At 40.7% G+C, this 22,922-nt stretch overlaps 1 protein-coding gene across 1 annotated transcript in view; it reads left to right on the top strand.

Annotated features, from left to right (window-relative positions):
- The window catches only part of khdrbs3 (KH domain containing, RNA binding, signal transduction associated 3), a gene marked incomplete at both ends in the record, with an annotated part of 177,506 nt that extends 167,454 nt beyond the window's left edge, over nt 1-10,052 (top strand). Inside the window, 2 exons of the mRNA XM_080735716.1 lie at nt 5,458-5,507; nt 9,958-10,052. Of these exons, the coding sequence (XP_080591842.1) occupies nt 5,458-5,507; nt 9,958-10,052 (145 nt within the window). The remainder of the gene's footprint in view (nt 1-5,457; nt 5,508-9,957) is intronic.
- Between the last annotated feature and the right edge of the window lie 12,870 nt (nt 10,053-22,922).

Raw genomic sequence — 22,922 nt, 5'->3', positions numbered from 1 at the left:
AACTTGCGCCGTGCTGTCAGGGCGGATTACCAGCCTGGACCACCACCCTGTGGCCCAGGCCATGCCACAGTGTTTTGGACTTTGCACGACTTTGGGCCACGCATACCAGCAGTGTTGATTTCGTTGACTAAAACTATGACTAAAAGTGTTTGTCGACTGTGTTTTTTTCATTGACGAAAACTAAATAAAAACGAAATAAAAACTAAGCTGTGATGACTAAAACTAAGACTACATATATTGACAATTTCGTCAACAAAATAAAAACTAGACTAAAACGTTAGGGAGGGACTAGTGGAGAAGACAGTCATTTTATGTTTGGTTGCTCTCAGGTTTTGCATGCTGAAAATAGCCGAGCTACAAGCTCACAACGCGTCGTTGTGAGCTTGTAGATCTGCTATTTTCAGCATGCAACCAAGTGTAAAATCAGTCATTACGATGCCATCAAGGCCTGCCAAAATATATTTCAGTTGACTAAATCAACTGTAGATTTAGTCGACTAAAATCATATGATATTTAGTCGACTAAAATTAGACTAAAACGAATACTTTTCAGGTGACTAAATTATGACTAAAACTAAAAGACATTTTATTCAAAAGACTATGACTAAAACTAAATCAAAATTTGCTGTCAAAAACAACACTGCATACCAGTAATTTCACCCACACCGGTGACCTTCAGGATTCAACCCAGGGCCCCATCAGCCTGGGCACCTGAGTGGGGGAAAGACATTGTGGAGGCTGGTGAGAGAGGTAGTGAAAGGGATATTGATAAAATGTCAGCCCAGAAATTAGAAGTGCCCAGTGGCTTTTGGAGTCGTTAGGCAGCCTGCGACATGTCGGACCACAACCAGGGATTGTTGTTGTCACAAGTTAAAGGGCTGGAATGTAGGGATAAATCAAAGAGACATTTCGAAATCGAATGATTTCCCAGCTTGGGACAAAACCAAAAGAAAAGACTGTTAACCTATTTCAGCCTATGGCCTCCCTGTCCAAACAATTTTCAAAAGTAGCAAAAAAATGGCAGCTCTACAAACTCACAACGTGTTGCAGGGCGGCGTGTTGTGAGCTCGTGGGGTCAGCTATTTTCCTTTCGTCGACAATAGAGCAGAGGTCTTCAACAGGGGGTCCGGAACCCCTATAGGGGGTCCTCAGAGTTACAACAGGAGGGCCGCCAAATCTTTGTGTGATAGGATAATTGTTTTAAATTAACAACTTGAACCCTCACATCCCTATTCTGAGGAGAACTTTAGCCAAAAACAGCAGATCTACAAGCTGCGAGGCGTTGAGAGCTTGTAGATCGGCTATTTTCGGCAAATAGGTTGGGTGTAGTAGAGGTAAAAAAGAGCCGACCAAGTGCAGAGTGAAAGGTCAAGTTTACTTAGTATCGACAATTTAAGTAGTTAAATGTCTGAAAAAACACATTAACATGAATCCAACATGGACTGATGACAGTGCTGTCAAACAAGTCTATGAATCTATCTATGAAATCGATGAAAATCTGCAACACAATTTTATACAATATGTAGTGGGGCCCCCTCTCAGCTAAAGGGTCCTTAGCCTGAAAACGTTGAAGACCCCTGCAATAGAGAGTGATTAAAGTGTACTCGGGCGGGACAGGGGTCAAGTACCGGTGGCCGTGTTCAGGGGAGGGAAGCCAGGTTGGGGCGATCGTTACTCCTACGGGCACCTATCAGCAGGACATGTTGAACAGGAGGAGTAGGACCCAGGCGCTTCCACTTCCACTCCTGGTGGAGACTGGCAGGTGAGCCAGTAGGTTACAATAGCAAGAGCAAGCGAGGGAATTAATGACGACTAAATTGCAAGGAGAAAAAGGGGAAAAAATAATTGGCTACTCTACATTAAAAAATCATACCCAGTGTGTGAGCAGTGCCTTTTATGAGTTGATTTTATTAACACTTTTCCTGCCTTAGTTTACTGGGCTGCAGAAGCTTCCTGCCACCATTGAGCATTGCTTATTTTCACCAATCTTTCTAGCTCCACTGAGAATTATCTAAAAGACTAAAATGTCACCCAATATCCCAAAATAAAGTGCAACCCCCACACTTTCACCACAAGTTAACCAGGAGTTTCTGCTATGTTTGGTTATTTCATTATATAGTTCATAATATTTTGTGTTTTTACGCAGCCACTTGAGAACATCATCTGGACCCCAGATGATGTTCTCAAAAGACAATTGCCTTTTAGTGAATGAAATTAAAGCATTTCTCTCTCTTGAACCTTTTATTTTTGGCTTCTGTGACATCATACATGTATAAAGTACTTAGTAATGAGTTAAGCGTCCCGCAAAGCTTGGCGAATACGGACATACATACAGACAGACAAAGCCAGATGTAGGAGACTTTAGCACCTCTCAAAAAAGGGGGAAATACTGCTTGGTACTGGTACTTTAGTGTTGATTTATACTGTAGCTGTTGGGGTGACTTTCGATTTGTATGTAATTGAATGTATGAGAGACATTTGTACATGCAGGACTGCTTGCCTGCTTAGCCAAGATTAGTTATTATGTCTACACGTCTTTATTCGCCTCTGCCCAAAATGTGAATTGTGGCAAATTGATTTTGTGACATTATTTTTGAAGGATACGATCGTGGAATATATAGTACAGTATATCCCAGCGTTTTAGCATGGTGTGAAATCTAATTATTTAGCATCCTGTCAGGTCTTGTCATGGGGGACACAACATGACAAGCCAAAGCATGCATCAGGTCTGTGTGGTATGTCTGACACACACGCACGCACGCACGCACGCAAGCACGCACGCACGCACGCACGCATGCACGCACGCACGCACGCACGCACACACACACACACACACACACTTTCTCTCTCTCAGTAGTGTAAAGTAACTAAGTACATTTACTTAAGTACTGTACTAGTACAACTTTGAGGTATTTGTACTTTACTTGAGTATTTCCAAATTCCAATACTTTTACTTCTACTCCACTACATCTCAGATCTCAAAATATGTGAGTACTTTTTCCACCACTGCACACACACTTTCTCTCTCTCTCCCTTGCACACTCTCGTCTCCCTCTGCTCCTCGTCCAGGCCGGCTCTCTCTCCCAAACGAGTGGTGTCAAGGATACTATAGCGTTGTGACATCCATGGCAGATGCATGGTGGCACTGCTTGCAGTGAGTGCTGATTGGAAAAGCTCACACTCCCAACAACAACAGCTGGCCTCGCTTTGTGAAGGGGAGACATTAGTGCGAGGGAAATGCTTTGTTTGTTTCTGCCACTGTTGCATTGTTTGTACTATACAGTTGAATAAGCCAGCACAGCAAAAAGTTAGAGTAAAGTGTCTGAGTATACTTGACCATGCAGTGGAGAGTTTTGGTGCATGGATTAAAGCAGTGCAGAACGTTCTCAATCTCAAAGCAGTGTTGGTTTTGACAGCAAATTCAGATTTTGTTTTAGTCATAGTCTTTTGAATACATTTTCATTTCGTCATATTTTTGTCATCTAGAATGTTTTAGTCTAGTTTTAGTTGACTAAATAAGATTTTATTCGACTAAATCTACAGTTGATTTGGTTCACGAATACTTATTTTGGCGTTGCAATGCTCTATTTTACACTTGTAATTAGGGAAAGTTAGCCGAGTCACAGATGTGTTCATAAAGGTGTCTACTATCACCTCTGAACTTTTTCAAACCCAACTTCCTTTGAAAACTTTGTGGGAGCCAATCAAATTTGGGGTCTCATTGACTTTCCTATACAGGAAAATAAAAATAAAAATACATCCGCTTTAAGTAGCATGTGAGGGGTCGAACTAGGGTTTTTTCATGATTCTGCAAGCATTTGTTTTGCTCGAAAAACATTCCCTGGGCTAAAAACGGGCCAAAAAAAACTATGGTTTAGTGATGAGTCATCACTTTTCACAGTTTTGTGGGGGCAAACGAGCGCAACCAAAATGACGTGTCTTTTAGTTCTACCCAATTTCTTCGTCTCATTTTAGTCTAGTTTCTATTTGTTGACGAAATTGTAATTTGTAAATATATTCAGCTTTAGTCCTCGTAGCTTAGTATTTATTTTGTTTTCGTCAGTGAAAAAAGTAGTCGACGAAAGTTTTTCGTCATAGTTTATTACATAATACATATTAGTTTGGGGGTCCTTCACATGAAAACGTATGAGAAATGCAGGCTTAAAGTTTAACCACAACATTTCACAATACAATATCGCTGTCAAATCTTACGAGTGGGAGAAATTTACTACAACAAATACTGTCTACCCTGACACAATTTTGCCTCTCTTTTTTTCTATTTCATTCACTCCAAGGGAGAGATTATGTTTTCTCCTGTTTATGTTTTCTCCCCTGTCCGTCTATTTGTCCAGAGCTATCGTCGCTAATGCTTTATGCAAATACCTTTGCACTGCCTTTGTGCAAATAAACCTGGGCAAGGTTAAGCTGAGCCACAGGCCTCTAATGAGACATTCTTCTATCTTATTAACCTGCCATAGGGGTCCTACAAGTGGAATTCTTATCTCTGTCCTCCATCCGTTTGCCTTGTTGTGTTTGAGTTTTTTCCCCCCTTACACATCCAGTGGCTTTCAGAAAATGATATAGTGGTATCTGCAGCCTTTGATGTCGCCACTCGTTGATCGGTTAGCCCCCAAGTTCACCCTCAGATGTCCTCTGCTGTTGACGGCGGTATACAGCCGAGGCTAGAAGCCTTGGCTGGCGCCTTCAGCCCCCTCTAATCCAGGGAGAGGATGAGGCACTCCTTGCTGTCAGACTGGTCGCGGACTGACAGGCAAGGAGCGAGGCCTCAGCTGGGTGACGGGCTGACGTCGCCTCAGTGGCAGCCCTATGATGAATTGCCTCTGCTGAATGATGGCACCGTTACTGAATGATACCGGAGCAGGATTGTTCTGTCAGCAACTCACCGGGGACTGGGGAGGATAAATAAATGAAGAATAAGGCAAGAAATGAACCACTCGGCAAGATGCCCCCAACACACATACACACACACGCTCGCTCACGACGCAACAAACTCACGCACCTTTTTATTTTTCATTAAAGTTGCCATCTCTTATGGATCTCTGCACCCGTTGATATGGAACTGTAGGTTTGTGAGGAAAGATGGAAAGGGAAATTACTTGTGAGGGCCCGCCAGATGTGCAATGCAAACTTTTGAGTGATTGCACGCCGTCTGATCTTTGCTTTCCCGCGTTTACGTTCCAGGCGGAACCATTTTGAAAGACAACCTCAACCATGTTTACGCCATTATTGACTAGCGCCTGTGACCGCTTATTACCCAATGTGACTTTGATGTTATTTAATGGTGTATTGGTGTTGTTGTTTTTTCCTTACACATGTCAATTATCTGCTGATACCTTCAACTAAGTTTGATGGATAGCCTTCAGTTTTTTACTCTCGTGTCATGTTTACCGATAGTAGACTACTACTGACTGTCAGCTGTCTGTCTCTGCCTTCACAGCTCGGACGACTACTACGAATACGGCAGTGGGGAATCTTACGAATCCTATGGTGAGTTGGACATGTATCTGGTATATAATGCAGGTGCCGTTTTTATTTTATGATTATGTAAACGGTAGCAGACCTCACCCATATTTAATTGGTAAAGGGTGAGTCCACCAGAATGTGGATTCTGGGCTTCAAGTAGTTAAAGGGGCCACACCATGCTTTTAAAAATATATATTTTATATAAATATTGGTCCATAATGTGGTTTTATACAGGTTTTAGCCTAAACAACCACTCACATATTGAAATGTCATGTTCTGTCTGTCTCTAATTCCAAGCCATTTCAGATGCAATACCAAAATGCCTTTTGTTTGCTGTCTTTGGGCTCAAATTTGAACGATACAGAGAAGATACCATGGCATCATGTAATCTTCTCTGTATTGTTCCACTTTTTGCATGGCACCATGCTAATCTTCTCTGTATCGTTCCAATTTTAGCACCACTTTACCCCGCCCACCTCATAGTCTCAATAGAATATAGCCTCCCAAAAAGTACCGCCCCTTCTCGAGGTGGCCCAGTAGGAAATGAGCCCAAAGCTGACCTAGACTGAGGGCAGATTTCAAAAGAGTATACCGTTCAGACACTCCTCATTCAGAAAATCACTGAGTTATGAATAGTTATTTTTGGGGGGGGGGGGGGGCTGGAAGAGACACTGGGAAGACCAAAAAACAAGAAAAAAATGAAAAATGTGAAATTCATGGTTTTTAATACAGGCCTTTTACATAATGTATTTCTACATTGTGCTATTGCTACTTTTTCTTAACCCATTTAGGCCCGAACACATTATTACGCAATATTTGATGCTTTAAATATAAAAGAAATAGCAGATATACAAGCTTGTAGATCTGCTATTTTTTTTTTTTTTTTTTTTGAAAAATCTTGAAAATGTATGCAAATCTTTGAATATTTTGACCCGATTCTTTTAGTGTCTTCTAAATCCTTCTACGTTTTTTTGTTTTGTTTTTTTAACTATGTTTTTGTCAGTGGATCACGGTTTAAAAAAAAATAGCAGATATACAAGCTCGCAGCGCTGTGAGCTTGTATATCTGCTATTTTTCAATAGTTAAAGCATTCAATAATTCTAGGCCTAAATCCAACTTCTGAGCACTTCCTCCACCACTGCTGAGCATGCACTGTTGCCTCAAACTGCAAAAACAATGCACCACAGCTGTAGTGGATTCTCTTGTGACGGACACACACTATCAACTATCACTAAATACTGACTGTACAAAAATGTATACGGATACATTTATGCAACTCATTATTTCAATTAATTCGCATTACAGTACGGTCTCTCAAGTGACTTCTTTTGGCAATTGTGTGTTTATAACAGCAAAGCCCAAATCAACAATTGATGGCAGATATGATGACACTGCACAGTATTGTTCTTGAGAAATTAACCTAGACTACCTAGAAAAGATGTATGGAAAGAAATATACATATACCGCTCAAAGAAATGAAGGGAACAAAATGTTCCCTTAATTTATTTGAATTTATTTGAGTATAGTATACTGTAGTACTGCTCAAAGAAATCTCAAAGATTAAGGGAACATTTTGTTCCCTTCACTTCTTTGTGCAGTGGTATTTAAACTGTATGGAAACTACTTGCCACATTTGATAATTATTTGAAAGTGCTTTGGAATGTTACACTGTAATTATGTATAAAAAGGAAGTATTGCAACTCAAATAATGTTACAATCCTTTTGAATATTCCTCAGGTAAAAAGATACACATCATGAAGTGACATCTATACATGTCTATATTTACACACAATTGTCCCAACACATGACTGGGAGTGAACCCAAAGTTGGATTGAAAACTAGATTTTCAATTCACAGTCTATCCCAAGACATGCATTTCTAAATTGTTGAAGGATCATCATAAAGATTGAAATGTTCAATCACATTCGACCCTTGCATTTCTATTCTGGTCATGTCATAATAGGCAAACATTCAGCTAAAATAGGCAAACATCCTGCCAAAATATCCAATCTACAAGCTCACGAATATACAATTTGTCGACTGGAATCTTTTCAGTAAAGCAAAAAAGGAGGGCGTCAAGTACAGACCCCTGGGCGACCCCGGTCAATAAAAGGATCGAAACAACGTTTAATAAACTTAAGTAACTTCCCCGCCACTGCTGACCACACAAGTTGGGACCGCCAAGCAATCAGGGCCCGCCATGCGGCATGCGAGGGTGCGCCATAGGGGGCTTTGCATCACGAGAAAACAAAAGGACCGCTCGACTTCAATTCAAAGGGACGCCACCTCAGATAAACAGAGGATGATATACCGTCCCCTTATTCTCAAAACGCACAAGGTTACCTTGGTTCATTTCTCTCAAAGTGACTGTCAGGTGAAAAGGCTGACAGGTTTAATTAAGGACTATTGGTTATGGGCTGCCAACGGAGAGCTCGCCTTGTAGAAAAGAAAGAACCCGAGCCCTTTGTGAGCGCTCAGCTCTGGGGAAGGGGAGACCGCGGAGTGGCTGAAGATCAGACAAAAGACGCCATCGATATGTAGGTACTTGAACATTGACGGCAGCGAGAGCCGAACGACGGCTGAGGTGGGCTAATGGTAATTGTGACCTTTTTCACCGGGAGCCACTAAACGGGTCTCTTTTCAAGTAGCTACTTGATCCCCCCGATTCAATTATCTGCCATGCATCCGTCCACGTGAGAGGCGAGCCCTTAGTGGCGCTGGCTCTCCCCGTCTCTCCGTTTGCCTTTTGTCATGGGATAACTAACTCTTATCAGTCATTTTGTGATGCATCGTGTTCACAGTGGAGGTCATGACTCGAGATTACAAAGAGCCTATACATTATGATGTTATACAGTATAGTGGGGGTACACACAATAACATCCTCATTGTTCATTTAAAACAATGGTTTTCAACCTTTTAGATCTAATCAAGGTTTAGATTTAGCCTCAGACCCAAGACTTAGGATATTTTGTTGTTGTTGGATCAGATTTTGTCCACAATTCCATGCTGTTTTTATAGGAGAGATAACAAGCAAACGTAAATTAAGTAATGCCAGATGTTAAACAATAATTTTACTCTTGAGAGCGTAAAAAGGTTGTATTGTATGCAGTACTTCCACATTTAAAACGCTACTGTGCCATGCTTCTACCGTTTGAAACCCTTCGTCCGCATTTGAGCACCAAAATCTGGTGCATTTAAAAAGGGTACTTCCGGGTGCTTTGTGTACTGTGTGAGCAACTTCATTGAAATAGGTGATGGCGGAGCAGTCCGGTTCTCTAGATATATTATAACTCTATGGGTGGTCTCCCTATACTCTTCCGTTTAAGACATTTAATGTCTTTGCACACTGCTGCATTTTTTCTGACGAATATTGGAGCGAATTTCGGAGTATGTAAATAACAAAAAAATCAACCTCACGTTATGTCTATCAGGTTTGTACACTTCCGCCTGTTTCATATTTATTTTCGGACCAGGGTTGATTTTTTCAGATTTTCGCAACTGTCGCCACTGGGTGCCTTGCTGTCTTTCTCTCTCCTCTCTCTCTACTTAGCCTGAAAAAACGTTATTGCAGATTTCGGATTTCAGAAACGCAGCAGTGTGCAACCAGCTTTAGACCCTGGTGGCGTATATTATGGAAACTTAGCCTTGCGGTTAAAGTGTCCGCCCACCTGATCACCTGTTGGGTCGCTAAAAATTGGTCCCAATGCCTCCTTGCTTGGCGCTCAGCATCAAGGATTGGGTCGTCCCTGAGACATCTTAACGTCATGTCCATGGGGTGTACTTGAACATCATGCTGTCTCTTGCTACCGAAACAGGACATACTGTATGGGCTCCTGCAGGGTCTTTTGTGTACTGTATGTTTTAGTGCAGGGGTTCCCAAACTTTATTGTCTCAGGGCACCCCATAAATATTGTTTTAATCCGAGGCACCCCTACATTATAATTTTCACTCACAGCACCTTATATTTATAGCATATCGTCGTTGTCAGGTGGAAACCTTGTATGTCCAAAACCGTTCGTTTTGTATTTATCATCTATTAAATGTACTAAACTAGTGAAAACAGCAGATCTACAAGCACACAGATCGGCTGTGCTTGTAGATCGGCTGTTTTCACTAGTTTTGTGCGACAGTCTTGTATGATGAAGCAGGGCTTTGCTTTACCAAAAGACGTATACATTTGAAACTTGGAGATATGAGGTTTCTGCCCGACAGTGACGATATTTTAGTGATTATGTTGCGTGGAAAACATTGAAATAACAGCCATTTTGGTTAGAACTGACTGAAAATAACTTTGTACTTCAAGTTTAAAATGATACTAAATAATTTTCAAGTGTCCAAATAAATTCAAAATATTATCAAATGATCTCGCGGCACCCCTGGACTGCCATCGCGGCACCCCAGGGTGCCCCGTCACCCACTTTGAAAACCCCTGTTTTAGTGTCTGTCTTTTATCTGTTCTTTTGCTCTCAATCAGGTCAAGAAGAGTGGGCAAACAACAACGGCAGGAAAGCGCCAGCCTCACGGACATCCAAGGGCGTGTACAGAGAGCAGCCCTACACCAGATATTGAACTGTTTGTGCGGGCCCCGCATCAAGAGTCCTCATGGCTGTTTCAACCCAAGTAATGGATTTTGTATGGACACTCCCTCACTTTTTAGAGTTTAATTGAAACAAACCGGCTAATAAACAACAAGGAAAACGCGGGGACAGTAATGACAATGAATTGGTAAACCCTGGTTTCCAAAACAAACGTCCACCCCCATCCCCCCCAACCCCGCCCCGGTTACTAAAAAAATCTCCACCAGATGAAAAAAGATGTTAATAAATAATGTATCCTTTTCCTCTAAAACTGAGCTCTAGTGGATATTGAGATGAAGAAATACATCATCTTTGAAGTACATTAAGTTCCTCTCTCAGCTATGCGATTGTAAAGGGTCACATTGTATCAGCCTATATTCTGTTTGGTTACTAAATAACACCTCTAAGATGTTAATACAATGTTTCTACATAGCTTTCAGAACAACTTAATTTATCAGCCCTCCCGGAAGTGCGTGATGGATCCCTTAACAAGAAAGACATGTTGTAGTTTAGTTCTATAGCAAAGTGCGGTTTAATGTAGATATTCTTTTCCCAGGGGAGGTAGGGGTGGGAGGGGGGGGGGGGGGGGGGATTGGTGAACTGTGTCCCTTGTAAATTATACCTTTACAAAATGGAAAGAGGAAAAGTCATACTGCAGACATATTGTATTGTTGTTGTTTTTTCTCCTTTTGTAAGATAACCGTTCTTCAGTGTTAAAGGGCTTATGAAAGCATGGTGTGGATTTGTGGGTGTTGTCAGCTGCTTCATTCTTAAAGGCTTAGTAATAGTGTTTCTGTCCCCCCCCCCCAACACCTTCCCTTTAATACATCTTAAATAGTTGTACAGAGTTTCTGTAAACCAAATACCCATAGCTGCAAAACGGCCCGGGAACTTTTGATTTTTGTGACCCCTTCCCCCTCAAGCCCACATTTTATTTAGAAGCTCTAAAACGAATCATTTCAATTTTATAATTAAAAAGAAAAAGTTAAAAATCAATAACGCTCTCCAACTTTGTAGGCCTAATATTCCGTTTTTAATTCTTAAATCATACGCCGTAGAATTTGGTAAGTGTTCCCGTTTAGAAACTTTGTTTGACTACATTAAACTGAGCTTATGTAAGCCCTTTAATATTTTCTTCTTGGTTGATGCTCAATAAACATTTTGAAAGAAAGAATTTGCTTCAAGAGAATAATTCATGATGCTTTATACATTAAAACAAAGTAACCATAATCTAAACTAACATAAAGATTGATGATGATACTTTTTAGCCACTGGCCTCCATTGATGAGTCCACAGTGAACTAAACCAGACATGGTGACAGCGCTGATGCAAAACAACATCAAATATTGTCTCCAGCATAAAAGCAAAATGTCAAAGTACTGTTAACAGGATGACACAGCAGTACTTAAACAGTGCTGTTCTTTGTGACCTTGTACAGTACTGTATGTGACTTTTCTAGTCTTATAAGTATATGACAGTATATAACTTTGGTGCTACATGCCAAAGATGTGAGCTTGTACAATCGTCAGTCTTGGGAGCGCGACACTGTCATATGACGGAGCACATATTTGACATTACTTTTGGTACATTTCGACTCATTAGTTACTATGGAATAACAAAAGAAAAGACGTCACGTCACATTTGATTCTCTATCTTCTGATTCTATCACTTTTCCTGCCCGTTCAGGACACTATCAAAAGTAAAATGAATACATGAATTAAATGGTGGCTATTTAAAGATGATCTTTAAAGATGAAGCACTTTAGCAATGGTTGGAAAAACGCTGCTTTATGCCTAGTTGTACGTCGGAGTCGCGCGTTGAAAATAGCCAAGTGAGCTTAATGCACAGTAGACCTGCCGTTCTTGGCGCTCGACTCGGGTCGCACGCCGGGAGTATAAATTCTGCATTAACGCCGTTCTCTACAAGACCTCTATAGAGTACTGTATGTACAGTATATATATGGGGGGATTTCTTTTCTCTCTTTGTTGTTTTGCTCTCTCTTGCCTCTCCTCCGGTCATGTGAGCCATGCATCTCCCAGTCATTTTTTAAAGAGCCTGCCTTTTGCCTTGTCCATTAAAGAGAACTCATAATGACCCCCAGCTGACCCTCGGCACAGCGAGGATGGCAGTTTAAACAGACCTCCGCCCCACAAGGTAATCAAACTAACCCCGTTTAACCTCTTATCTAACCCCCTATCTAACCTAGCTGCACATAAACCCTCTCTAAAAGAAAAAAAACTCCAATGTAACACATGTTCCTGTTGCTTTTAAGTCTTTCCATAATCTAGATGCAAAGCTGGGAATAATTAGATGTCTTTAAAAGTGTAAAAAAACATAAGAAAGGGTAACAAAATATGATAAATAGCTGTAATATATTAGAAAGTTGTATAATGAAATAACTCCATACTAAGACATTGATAACAAAAAAATATTTCACCATAAAATGTATTGTGTCAGTGTTTAGATACTGTATTCTCAATGCTAATAATGTTGTGTTTTACTGAATTTGTATAGTCATGCTGTTCTTTTTTTATTTTATTATAGGTTGGAGCCATGCGTCATACTGTACCAGGAGATTTGCCTTTCTTAAATCTTACCAAGAGTATTATGGGTAAGTATAGCCTCAATAGCAGGATTTCATGACAAGTGAAGGTGCTATACAAATACAGTTTATTATTTATCACATAAAGTATATTGTAAATGATATAAAGTATTGAAAATCTATCAGAGTTTTAGGCCAAATGATGTTTCCTGGCGAATATTTAACCACTTGTGCCATATTTAAAAAAAGAAAAGAAAATAGCAACGGGGGGGGGGGGGGGGGGAGCAAAAATAGCAGATCTACAAGCCCACGGCACATCACAACGTGATGCCTTGTGAGCCTGTAGATCTTTTTGGGCTAAAAAGAAAAACGTTTGTGGCCGAAATAGGAACACCAGGTTGAAAGTGGTTAAGCATTACATTTATCTAGTCTCCTAGTATAAAGTCCAATCCTGTTTAGCTTCTCCTTTTTTAGCCGTCCCCAGTCCCCACCCCCAGGGGGTCCCATGTCTGGCAGAATGTGCGGCACCCTTTCTGCCTGAGCAATTAGTCCGTTAGAGTGCTCTGCAGAGACGGGCCCTCCTGCCACGCAAACCACCATGGACCTCCTCAGGCTAGAAGCAAACACTTTATTTATCCCCTGCGAAATGGCAGATTTATCATGAGTCATTTGAGAATAAGGATTGAGAGGCGGATTTGTCATTTCAGAATACCCGCGCTAATATTAGGACTAAACGGAAAAGAGAGAAGTTTATTGTGTGATTGTTGTTTAATGGAAAAAGAGGAAAAATCGGTCAAAGTTAACGGAAATCGGCGCTGACAGAAATAATCGCCTTAAACGGGTCAAGAACAGTTTGTCTTTCCTTTCTGCCACTGTTGCTGTTTTTTGCAGTTTGTCTTTCTTTTCTGTTTTTCTTTTCCTCATCTGGTGTGATTTCAGGACGGACCCAGACACTCAAGCTGCTTTCCCAAGCTTCCAGAGTGTCAGAATGTCAAACTTAAGCCAGAAATGTGTGTGAACTGAGGGGGGGAAAAACACACACACACACACACACACACACACACACACACACACACACACACACACACACACACACACACACACACACACACACACACACACACACACAAAAAAACCATCATAATAACGATTGCCCGGCAGCAAATGTAAAAGGCAAAGCAAGTTCACACTGGAACTCTACACGACCAAACAAGACATTCAATTTTGGGGTTCTGAACGGAGGCGAATTCGAGCGGGAACGTGCGACCTGTTGAGAATCAGAAAAGAGAGATTGGATAACGTGCGCACCACGCTGGTTCCGTTCCGTCTCAGCGGGGAGAGGAGCCCCCCGCCGGGCAAATGGAGTCCCTCGTCCTCAGGGAGATTCTGTCGTGAATGTTTCCTTCGGAGTCACACGCACACACGCCGTTCATATCATTTTACAGTTTACATTACAGCAGGTTGAACTGCCGCTGACCCTATTCTTGTGTCACACTGTAAAATAAAAGGCGTGTTAATGTGTCATCCTTTTACATTAGACATTAACTATAGACTACATGGGAAGAAGGAGTAAATTAGTAATGCTCATTTGCCGCCGGCAAGGCAGCACATTTCTAGCAAAGACGGTCTTCTAATTGCATTCTGTTTTGTTCCTTAACCTATATCCTATGCAGTCAAATGAATAAATAATGCTCAAAGTGCCTCATTGTTTGCAGATAAGCGGCGTTCAAGAGTTTTGAAGGTAAAACTGTTATGTTACGGTGCTGAACAAAAGCAATGGTATCTATTTTTCTTCTTTCTAATACATTAAATAGTTTTTTCTTTTTTCTTTTTTGCTATTTTTTTGTAGTATGAATTACCATGAAGCCTGAATAAGCACCCAGGCATGCAACAAGGATCCAACCCCCATCTCAGTATGTACCCAGTAATCACAATCGACTTCAGTGGATATTACAATTCTAAAATAGCTTTCCATTGGATAGTGTTTCATTCTTCCTCGCGCATAAGTCCGCGCAGACCAATGGGGGTGAATGCCCCACAGCGCTATGTCCTCAGTGGCAGACAATAGTTTTCCATTAGAGGAAGTGATTCTCTCCTGAGTCGCGGGCCAGTCCCAGACAATAACACAGTCAGCCTCAGAGCTCGCATCTCTGAGTCCCGCAGTCAGCTCTCATCACCTCCGGGGGCTTGCTTTCCACTCCGGAGTGGCTTAAAACGGCAGGGCTTATCTGAAGTAAGCCTGTCCGAGTTAATAAAGAGAGAGCTGCTTATTTGATTAAGAATGCACACATAGGAGAAGGGGAGGCACTGATCCTGTCACCGGGAGACAAGTCTATTCACAGGGTTCTTTGCCTGTCGGCGAACCGCTGGCTCTGAATCGGAATTATTCTGTGACGTGCGTGGCGGCCCGAACAACAGAGGTTTGAGAGCAGAAGTCAGCGTAATGCCATGATTCTCTAACATTTTCGTGTCAAGGACCCCGAAAGTGATACATGTACAGTATTTGGCGCCGCGAATGTCTGAAAATATGTTGTTCTAGGAACCTCCATAAGAGAAGATTTGTGTTGTGAAAATGTTTTCTCAAGATTCCTCAAAATATCAAAAAATAAAATAGCCAAAGATATGAAAACTTTATGAACTACATTTTGCTCTGGGCCCATAAGGACCCAGCTGGATGTCTCCAGACCTCACTATGAGAATCACTGATCTAATAATGTTGATGAGTAAAAACGAACAGGGATTTGTTTTATTTTTCTTCTTGTTGGCTTGTTTGATTCCAGGATGTGTATGTATAGATCTGTATTCCTTTTAATCAGGTTCAAGAGCCTGGGCCATCCCCTTCCTGCCTTTTTTGTTGTTGTTCTGTAATTAACTTCAGGTCTCTTAATCTTGCCGAGATTAAAACACTGTGATCAATTTTGAAGTGGCCCTCTTCTATCTTTGGAAGGCAGCCAGGGAAATAGCACTAATGTGACCATGGGTCACTGTCTGCCTGCTGAGCAGAAAGGCTATTTTAGATGGAGCTTATTTATGTATTATTAAGAAAACAGATACTGGTACATGCAGTACATGACAGTGATTCAGTTGCATATAGTCACATTAATGAAATGATTAAATATTAATAGCAAAGTTGCTGAATGTAGCTACATTATTTATTTTAAAATCATGTGTAACCTTTTCAATTAAACATGTTTTAAATATCTTTCATTGATATATTTTTCCACAATCAAGAAAGAAACATTTGGGAATAGACAACTTCAGAGGATCTGTTAAGACACTGTACGGGAAATGTAGTCTATTTATTTATCTACTTTAATGTTAAAGACAACATACAAATGGCTTCATTACTAATGTTTTAGTTAAAGGGCCACTTCACCTTTGGGACAACCCTATCTTATTTTATTGTTGTTTGGGACACGATCAACACAATCCTGAGTTATTTTTTGTGTTCAATCTGTTTTTTGAGATATTTTTGTATTTCAGCATGTACTAGTGATGCAAAATGCATCATATGATGCAAAACACATCACTGATGATGCAAAAATGCATCACTAGTCTTGCTGAAATACTAAAATATCTAAAAACACAGATTGAACGCAAAAAATAACTCAGGATTGTGTTGATCGTGTCCCAAACAACAATAAAATAAGATAGGGTTGTCCCAAAGGTGAAATGGCCCTTTAGCTCAGAAACAAGGGGTGTGTTTTTCTTGGACCAATCACAGTGTCAGTCGTCAGCTCTGTTCCCTCCGGGCTATGGGATCTCTGAACTCTACACTACTGCTCAAGCACAGATATAAAGACCTAGTTGCCTCGTTCGCCTCTGCAGTTCATTGGAGCGACGTGCAACAGTTGTAGTCCGGACATCCTGGAAAAACTAAGGGAACGCTGTCAGTCAAAGTGACTACTGGCCAATCACAGCGCGACTTTTCTGGGACTTATCCAAGGACTACAATTCAATTCAACAGAGCCAGTTCCGATGTTGCGCGGCTCAGCTGTTCTTACAGGCTGCGTACGTAAAGACCCGCCCCCACCTACCTCTGATTGGCCTAGCAACTTCCCTATATGTGACGCACGTGGAAGCAATGCACACGTGATTCCCTTAGTCCCTCGATGCACATGCATCAGAGTCGAAGGAGGCGTCTACCTTTCTATGTCTATGTCTATGGCTCAGAGCACATCGCGCAGCTGAGACGGAGAGAGAGGGGAGAAATTCTAGTAGCACTTTTAAGCGCTGCGTTGCTTATTTCTCGCCTTGAATGTTTTCAGATACATATTTTAATGTACTGTTTAAGTTTATAACGCCCAAGTGTATCTCCCTAATTAAAATAAGGTGCGAGTGGAGGAACATGAGCAATGGGAATGAAATGGGTGAATGAAATCTAGATTGATTTATATTCATGAGGGTCCAACTATGTCATCTTATAGTACGTTTGCATTTACAGGAAGTAATTATAATTCGACATTCAGGGACTTGTTTTGACATACTGTAAGAATACACAAACATTTACCGGTACATCTAGATATGTCCTCATTAGAACTATGGGTATGCTCAAAAAGTGTGGAAAAAATGTTTAATTTCACTATGTTTTTAATACATAACATTTTTTACATGGTGCTAACCTCAGCACAAGGTCCCTGCCACATTCATTTTGAGGCTGTACTTCCATGGTTTTGATTCAAACTGAATTCTGGGAATCGCAGTTCTAACAGTTTTGGCAGTTTGGCTACCTCTGGTAGCTCCTCCATTGTCTGTTTTTGTATGATATTTGTATGCTATGTTTTTGCATCAGTATCAACATGCAAAAGTAAAATTTCAATGAAATGTTCAAAAACATATTGTAGGTTTTCTTTAAACTCTTTATGTAATATTGTCTGTGGATGTTACACAATATGACTTTAAGCATATTTATTTATTTATTTATGTAATAAGAAAAAGATTCTACACTCATGCTGCATAACTGTGATGTATAGCTACTGGTATGTACAGTATGTATGTACAGTATATTGAATACTTTATTAATGTTACTAACACATTTATATTATGAAAACCAATAGTAAATGTACAGATTTGACTATCTGAAACGGTTTGCTGTCATTTTTTATTTGCAATAAAATAAAGTAGTTTTTTACGTACGATAGAAAAGAGAGATTCTCCTGTTTGTAGTGTAATGAGATGCACATGCACACACATCTTATTGTGCTGTGATCGACAACAGCTAAGCGTACAGCATGAGATGTTGCCCTTTGGACTTACACAGTAAAATCCTAGGTGCAAATGTAACTCTCAAAGTGTGCAAAAGCTCAGGAGTATAAACTTCAAAGTCAGTATATAGAGTATACACACACAAGGGGGGGGGGGGGGGGAAGTGGGACTGAGTTACTAGGGCCCAAGGTGGAGGGGCCTTAATTATTTTATACTTTAGTTATTGAAAAATAGCAGATATACTATTTTTGAAAAGCCGTGAAAATGTGTACAAATCTTTGACTATATTTTAATGCGAACATTTGTAACTCAAATTTTGCTTCTGGGCGTCCCTGGAACAACATATTTTGGGGGTCCTTCACATGAAAAAGTGACATAGAAACGTTTTGAAAGACCACACATTTTTTAAAATAGCGGCAGCGCGGCACCGGCTGTGAGCTTGTAAATCTGCTGTTTTTTCAATAGTTAAAGCGCAAAATAATGCGTTCCCAGTCTAAATGAGTTAAACCCCCTCCCCAATGAAGAACAGTCATGGGGGGCCCGCAGTGAATCCTTGTACCCAGGGCCCAGAATTTGGTGCGACACCCCTGTATACGCAGTCCAAATCTCAGTGTTCATTTATCCTTGTGTAACTGTGAGTGTACACATTGTGCACTGTGCTAAATGAAATGTAACCAACGTTTTACACACTCCTGGAGTTAAATTAACACTGAAGATCTTTACTATGTTATGTCTCGAATCACGGCTTTTCATGTCTAGGAAATAAATACGCTGTCAGGACCTTGACAGAAGTCGGATTGATATTTCCTGATGTCGTTTTCCGCTATAATATTTTCACAGTTTTCAAAGGAGTGTGTGTGTGTGTGTGTGTGTGTGTGTGTGTGTGTGTGTGTGTGTGTGTGTGTGTGTGTGTGTGGGGGGGGGGGGGGGTTGTGATTGATTTCATCTTCAAAAAACCCATTGAATCTGTGATATTATTTACCTTGTTATGCCCTTGAAACCACCCTGGAAGATCAAATAAGTAGTTGTGTAGGTAGGAAGACCTTTGTGGTACTCTGCACAGTCTGCAGACCTTATACATATTGCATGTTCCCCTTGTTCCTACTGTCTGAGATGGCTATCTCTCTCTTCATGTAAATAGTGGAGAAAATAAACGTTTTTCCTTTCCTGTGTTCGTTCTACATCTCCGAGGAGCTTTTGCACTTTTGATGTGTGTTGTTTATCTCTTCAAATGTGACATTAAAAAACATCCATATGTTCACGTTCATGTATGTCTGTCTGTCTGTCTGTCTGTCTGTCTGCCTCTGTCTGCCCATCAAACTGCACTGTAAATATGTGTGTGCACAAAAAAACTACACACAATTTATTTTACCAGTAAGACTCCCTAATCGGGAGATAAGTGACCATCAGGTCACAGTATACACAAAGAAGCCTGTAAGTGGCATTGGTTCCACCCACAAGTGTGTACGACAAACAGTTAATGAGTAAAGCCAAATAAAGTTTCGGCCAATCAGAGGAGGGGGCGGGGCTAAGTTAAACCAATTAAGGTGAAGGTCTCTTAATCAAGTCAATTGACACCACCCATAAGTTTGTACGACAAACGGTTGATGAGTAAAGCCAAATAAAGTTTCGGGCAATCATAGGAGGGGGCGGGAAAAGGTGAACCAATTAAGGTTAAGGACTCTTAATCAAGTCAATTGACACCACCCACAAGTTTGTACGACAAACGGTTGATGAGTAAAGCCAAATAAAGTTTGGGCCAATGAGGAGAGGGGGCGTGGCAAAGTGAAACCAATGAAGGTGAAGGACTGTTGGAGCAGCAGGAGTCGGTGGTCCCCGGGAATTCCCTGTGAGCAGCCCAGTTGGGGTATTGATTTGGTCATTTTTGCACTATTTGGCGGCGATGGCAGGGGGTCCCTGGGGGTCCGTGGAGGTCCGGGGTCCTGAAGGTTGTGGTTTGGCACAACCTTCAGGACGGACGGACGGACGGACGGACGGACGGACTGACTGACTGACTGACTGACTGACTGACTGACAGACAGCCGGTGGAGGTTTTGATAGTAAATGCGACCTGACGGTCGCAATTATGTCCACAAAGGAGGAAAGCGGTGGAAAGCATAGGTAGAGAGCCTCTGCGCTGTGCCATTCCATTTCCTAAGAGGAGGAACATTTTGTGGATTTTTCTACTTGGTCAAGTTTTTTTTTTTTTTATCTGTATTCAAAAGTCATGACATACAAGACAGACAGTGAAAGACAGAACATGTTTTTTACTGGCCTTGAACCACCAACCAGTACTTTGGGCAAGGTTCTTTCCTCTGTGCTATAGAGCCGTATAGTCAGCAGGGGACAACAAAGTTAGGATTCAGAAGCCTAAGCTTTCTTTTTCATTTAAAAGTTTTTTTTCCCATTAAGTTGGACAGTGAAAGACAGAAAATATTCATAAAGGTGTCAAAGGACATTCATTTTTGCCCCTGTAGACTTAGTATGGCTCTAATAGCATAGAGGAAAGAACCTTGCCTAGATAACCAAATGTTGGTGGTTCAAGACCAGTGAAAAACATTTTCTGTCTTTCACTGTCTGTTTTGTGTTGTCTTGTATATCATGACTTTTGAATAAAGATTTATTAAAAAAAATGTATATATATATATATATATATATATATATATATATATATATATATATATATAAAATGTTTTGACCAAGTTGAAAAAATCCACCAAATTTTCCTCCTCTGAGGAAATGGCACATCACAGAGGCTTTCCACCTATGTTTTCCACAAAGGAGGAAAGCTGTGGGAAGCATAGGTAGAGAGCCTCTGCGCTGTGCCATTTCCTAAGAGGAGGAACATTTTGTGGATTTTTTCAACTTGGTCAAGTTTTTTAATGTTTTAATGTTTTAATAAATCTTTATTCAAAAGTCATGACATACAAGACAATACAAAACAGACAGTGAAAGACAGAAAATGTTTTTTACTGGTTTTGAACCACCAACCTTTGATTCTCGAGGCAAAGTTCTTTCCTCTATTCCGCACGTTTTTATGTATATATTGCGGGGGTGGCGTAAATTGTGCGGCAGTTATTACGTGCAGAAATTTGCAAGAACATTAACTCTCCCCACGCTTTGAACGTTAACGTTCGCCCCATTTTTTACAGAACCTCGATGCCAATACGGCGCTCGTTCGGTTCGTTCGTCTGATGACTGTAAGCTGATGAGGGGTCGCGCGGCCGTCTACTGTAAACACATTTTCCGCGGTGATGGTGTAAAAAATCCATTATGCGTTAGATCAACGGAGAACAATTCACTTCCTTGTTGATTTCCTCTGGCTGTAAGGCTCTGTGGCCAGTGACTGGTCTTCTTCTTCTTCAACACATAACAGGCAAATTCACATTCATTCTCGCATGACGCCGCCCTCTGCTGCCTGGCAGACCAAAGTGCACTATTGCACAATAAAAAAAAATAAAAAAAATAAAATAAATAAATGTCTGTCTATCTGCTATAACGTCGCAAAGGTAAGCCGCTTTTTGATGGCACCAGACCCAATAAATAAATAAATAATCTGGCAGTAGGAGAGTTAATTACTTACTTAAAGGGGCACTCCACCACTTTTCAACCTATCTTCATATAATAGGTCCTCACTAATGTTCATGATAAAATATCACAATTTTTTTCTACTTTGGGTCTCATAGGAGAGCTGTGGGTGGGTCAAATCCTTCCTACCGGTGACATCATCAATGGGAAATGCAAGCTAATAGAAACTGCAGGCTTTCTATTCCTGAAAAAGTTGCAATGTTAAAGTGGAAGCCATTGTTCTCGTAATAATAAAACTCTATTTTTTTTGTCAAACGATGATGTCACCGGTAGGAAGGATTTGAACAGCTCTCCTATGAGACCCAGACTGAATAGAAAAAAATTGTGCTATTTTATCATGAACACTAGTGAGGACCTATTATATGAAGACAGGTTGAAAAGTGGTGAACTTCTCCTTTAATTATGGGGGATTACAATAAGTGTTTTGCCATTGCATGGCAGGCACACTTAATGATCATCTGTGGGCCAAGAAAGCACCTGTAGGAGGAGGGGCCCACACATTTGGCCCTTTGGGTTTCTGACAATGTGGGCCCCTGAACAATTTCGTTGAATACCCCTGCTCTACTGGCATGAAACCGCTTCATTCCCATTGAAGTGTATTGGCGGAATGGGGAATCCACTCTGATACTGTAGGAGTCTACTGGCATGAAACCGCTCCATTCCCATTGAAATACATTGACGGAATGGGGAATCCACTCTGATTGGTACTTTGGCCTTTGGTGTGACCGTGCCCTCACTGTGGTCTCTGACAGAGGGAAGGGTTGCTGAGGTCTGACATCCAGAGGAGAAAACCCACGGAAGACATATTCTGGGTTTCAAGCCACAGAACTCCGTGAGACTTGCTAAACAGCTGTTCGTCATTTTATTTCATGAAGGGAGATTAAATATTTAAGGGATAATGCCCTGCATGTGAGCACGTCAGTTAAGAGGAAAATAACGATAATAAATAATTACCACTTGATGGGAATTTAAACCCTCTGTGAAGTGTGGTTATTTTCTCATAATTTACAAGGTGCATTTTCCCTCTTATACCAATAAGTCTCTAATTGAAAAAATAATTACTAAATGTTACATCATAGAAAAGTCTTCCATGATTGTCATTCATTCATTAAAAACTTTATACCATCCCTATTCTTGGGAGAACAATCAGAGTAAAAGACGAAATACAGATCTAGAAGAGTAAAACTCTGAATGAAAATCTATGCAAATGAAATGATACTGTATTTCAAACTAATACAATAAAATAGATGGGGAATAGTATAACGGTGGGGTTCCGGTCTGGATCTCTCCAGTGGTGGTAGTGGTAGAAGTACTGCAGAAAAAAGTATTGCTCCTAGTGCACTATTTCTACCTATTGTAGCCTGTTACAAATATAAAGTTCGGTATTCATTTACTTGAGTAAAAGTACGAAAGTATAAAAATCTACTTAAAGTACCAAAAGTAAAAGTGCTCATTTAGCAGAAGGTCCCATATGATATCACAGGTTTTCAAATGTATAAAATGTATGAAAAAATTTGCACAAAGCGA

This window comes from Nannobrachium achirus, assembly GCF_963921795.1.
Source record: "Nannobrachium achirus genome assembly, chromosome: 10".
In the NCBI taxonomy this organism is placed as follows: Eukaryota; Metazoa; Chordata; class Actinopteri; order Myctophiformes; family Myctophidae; genus Nannobrachium; species Nannobrachium achirus.
The sequence above is the reverse complement of the archived record's forward strand: the minus strand, read 5'-3'. Positions and strand labels throughout refer to the sequence as shown.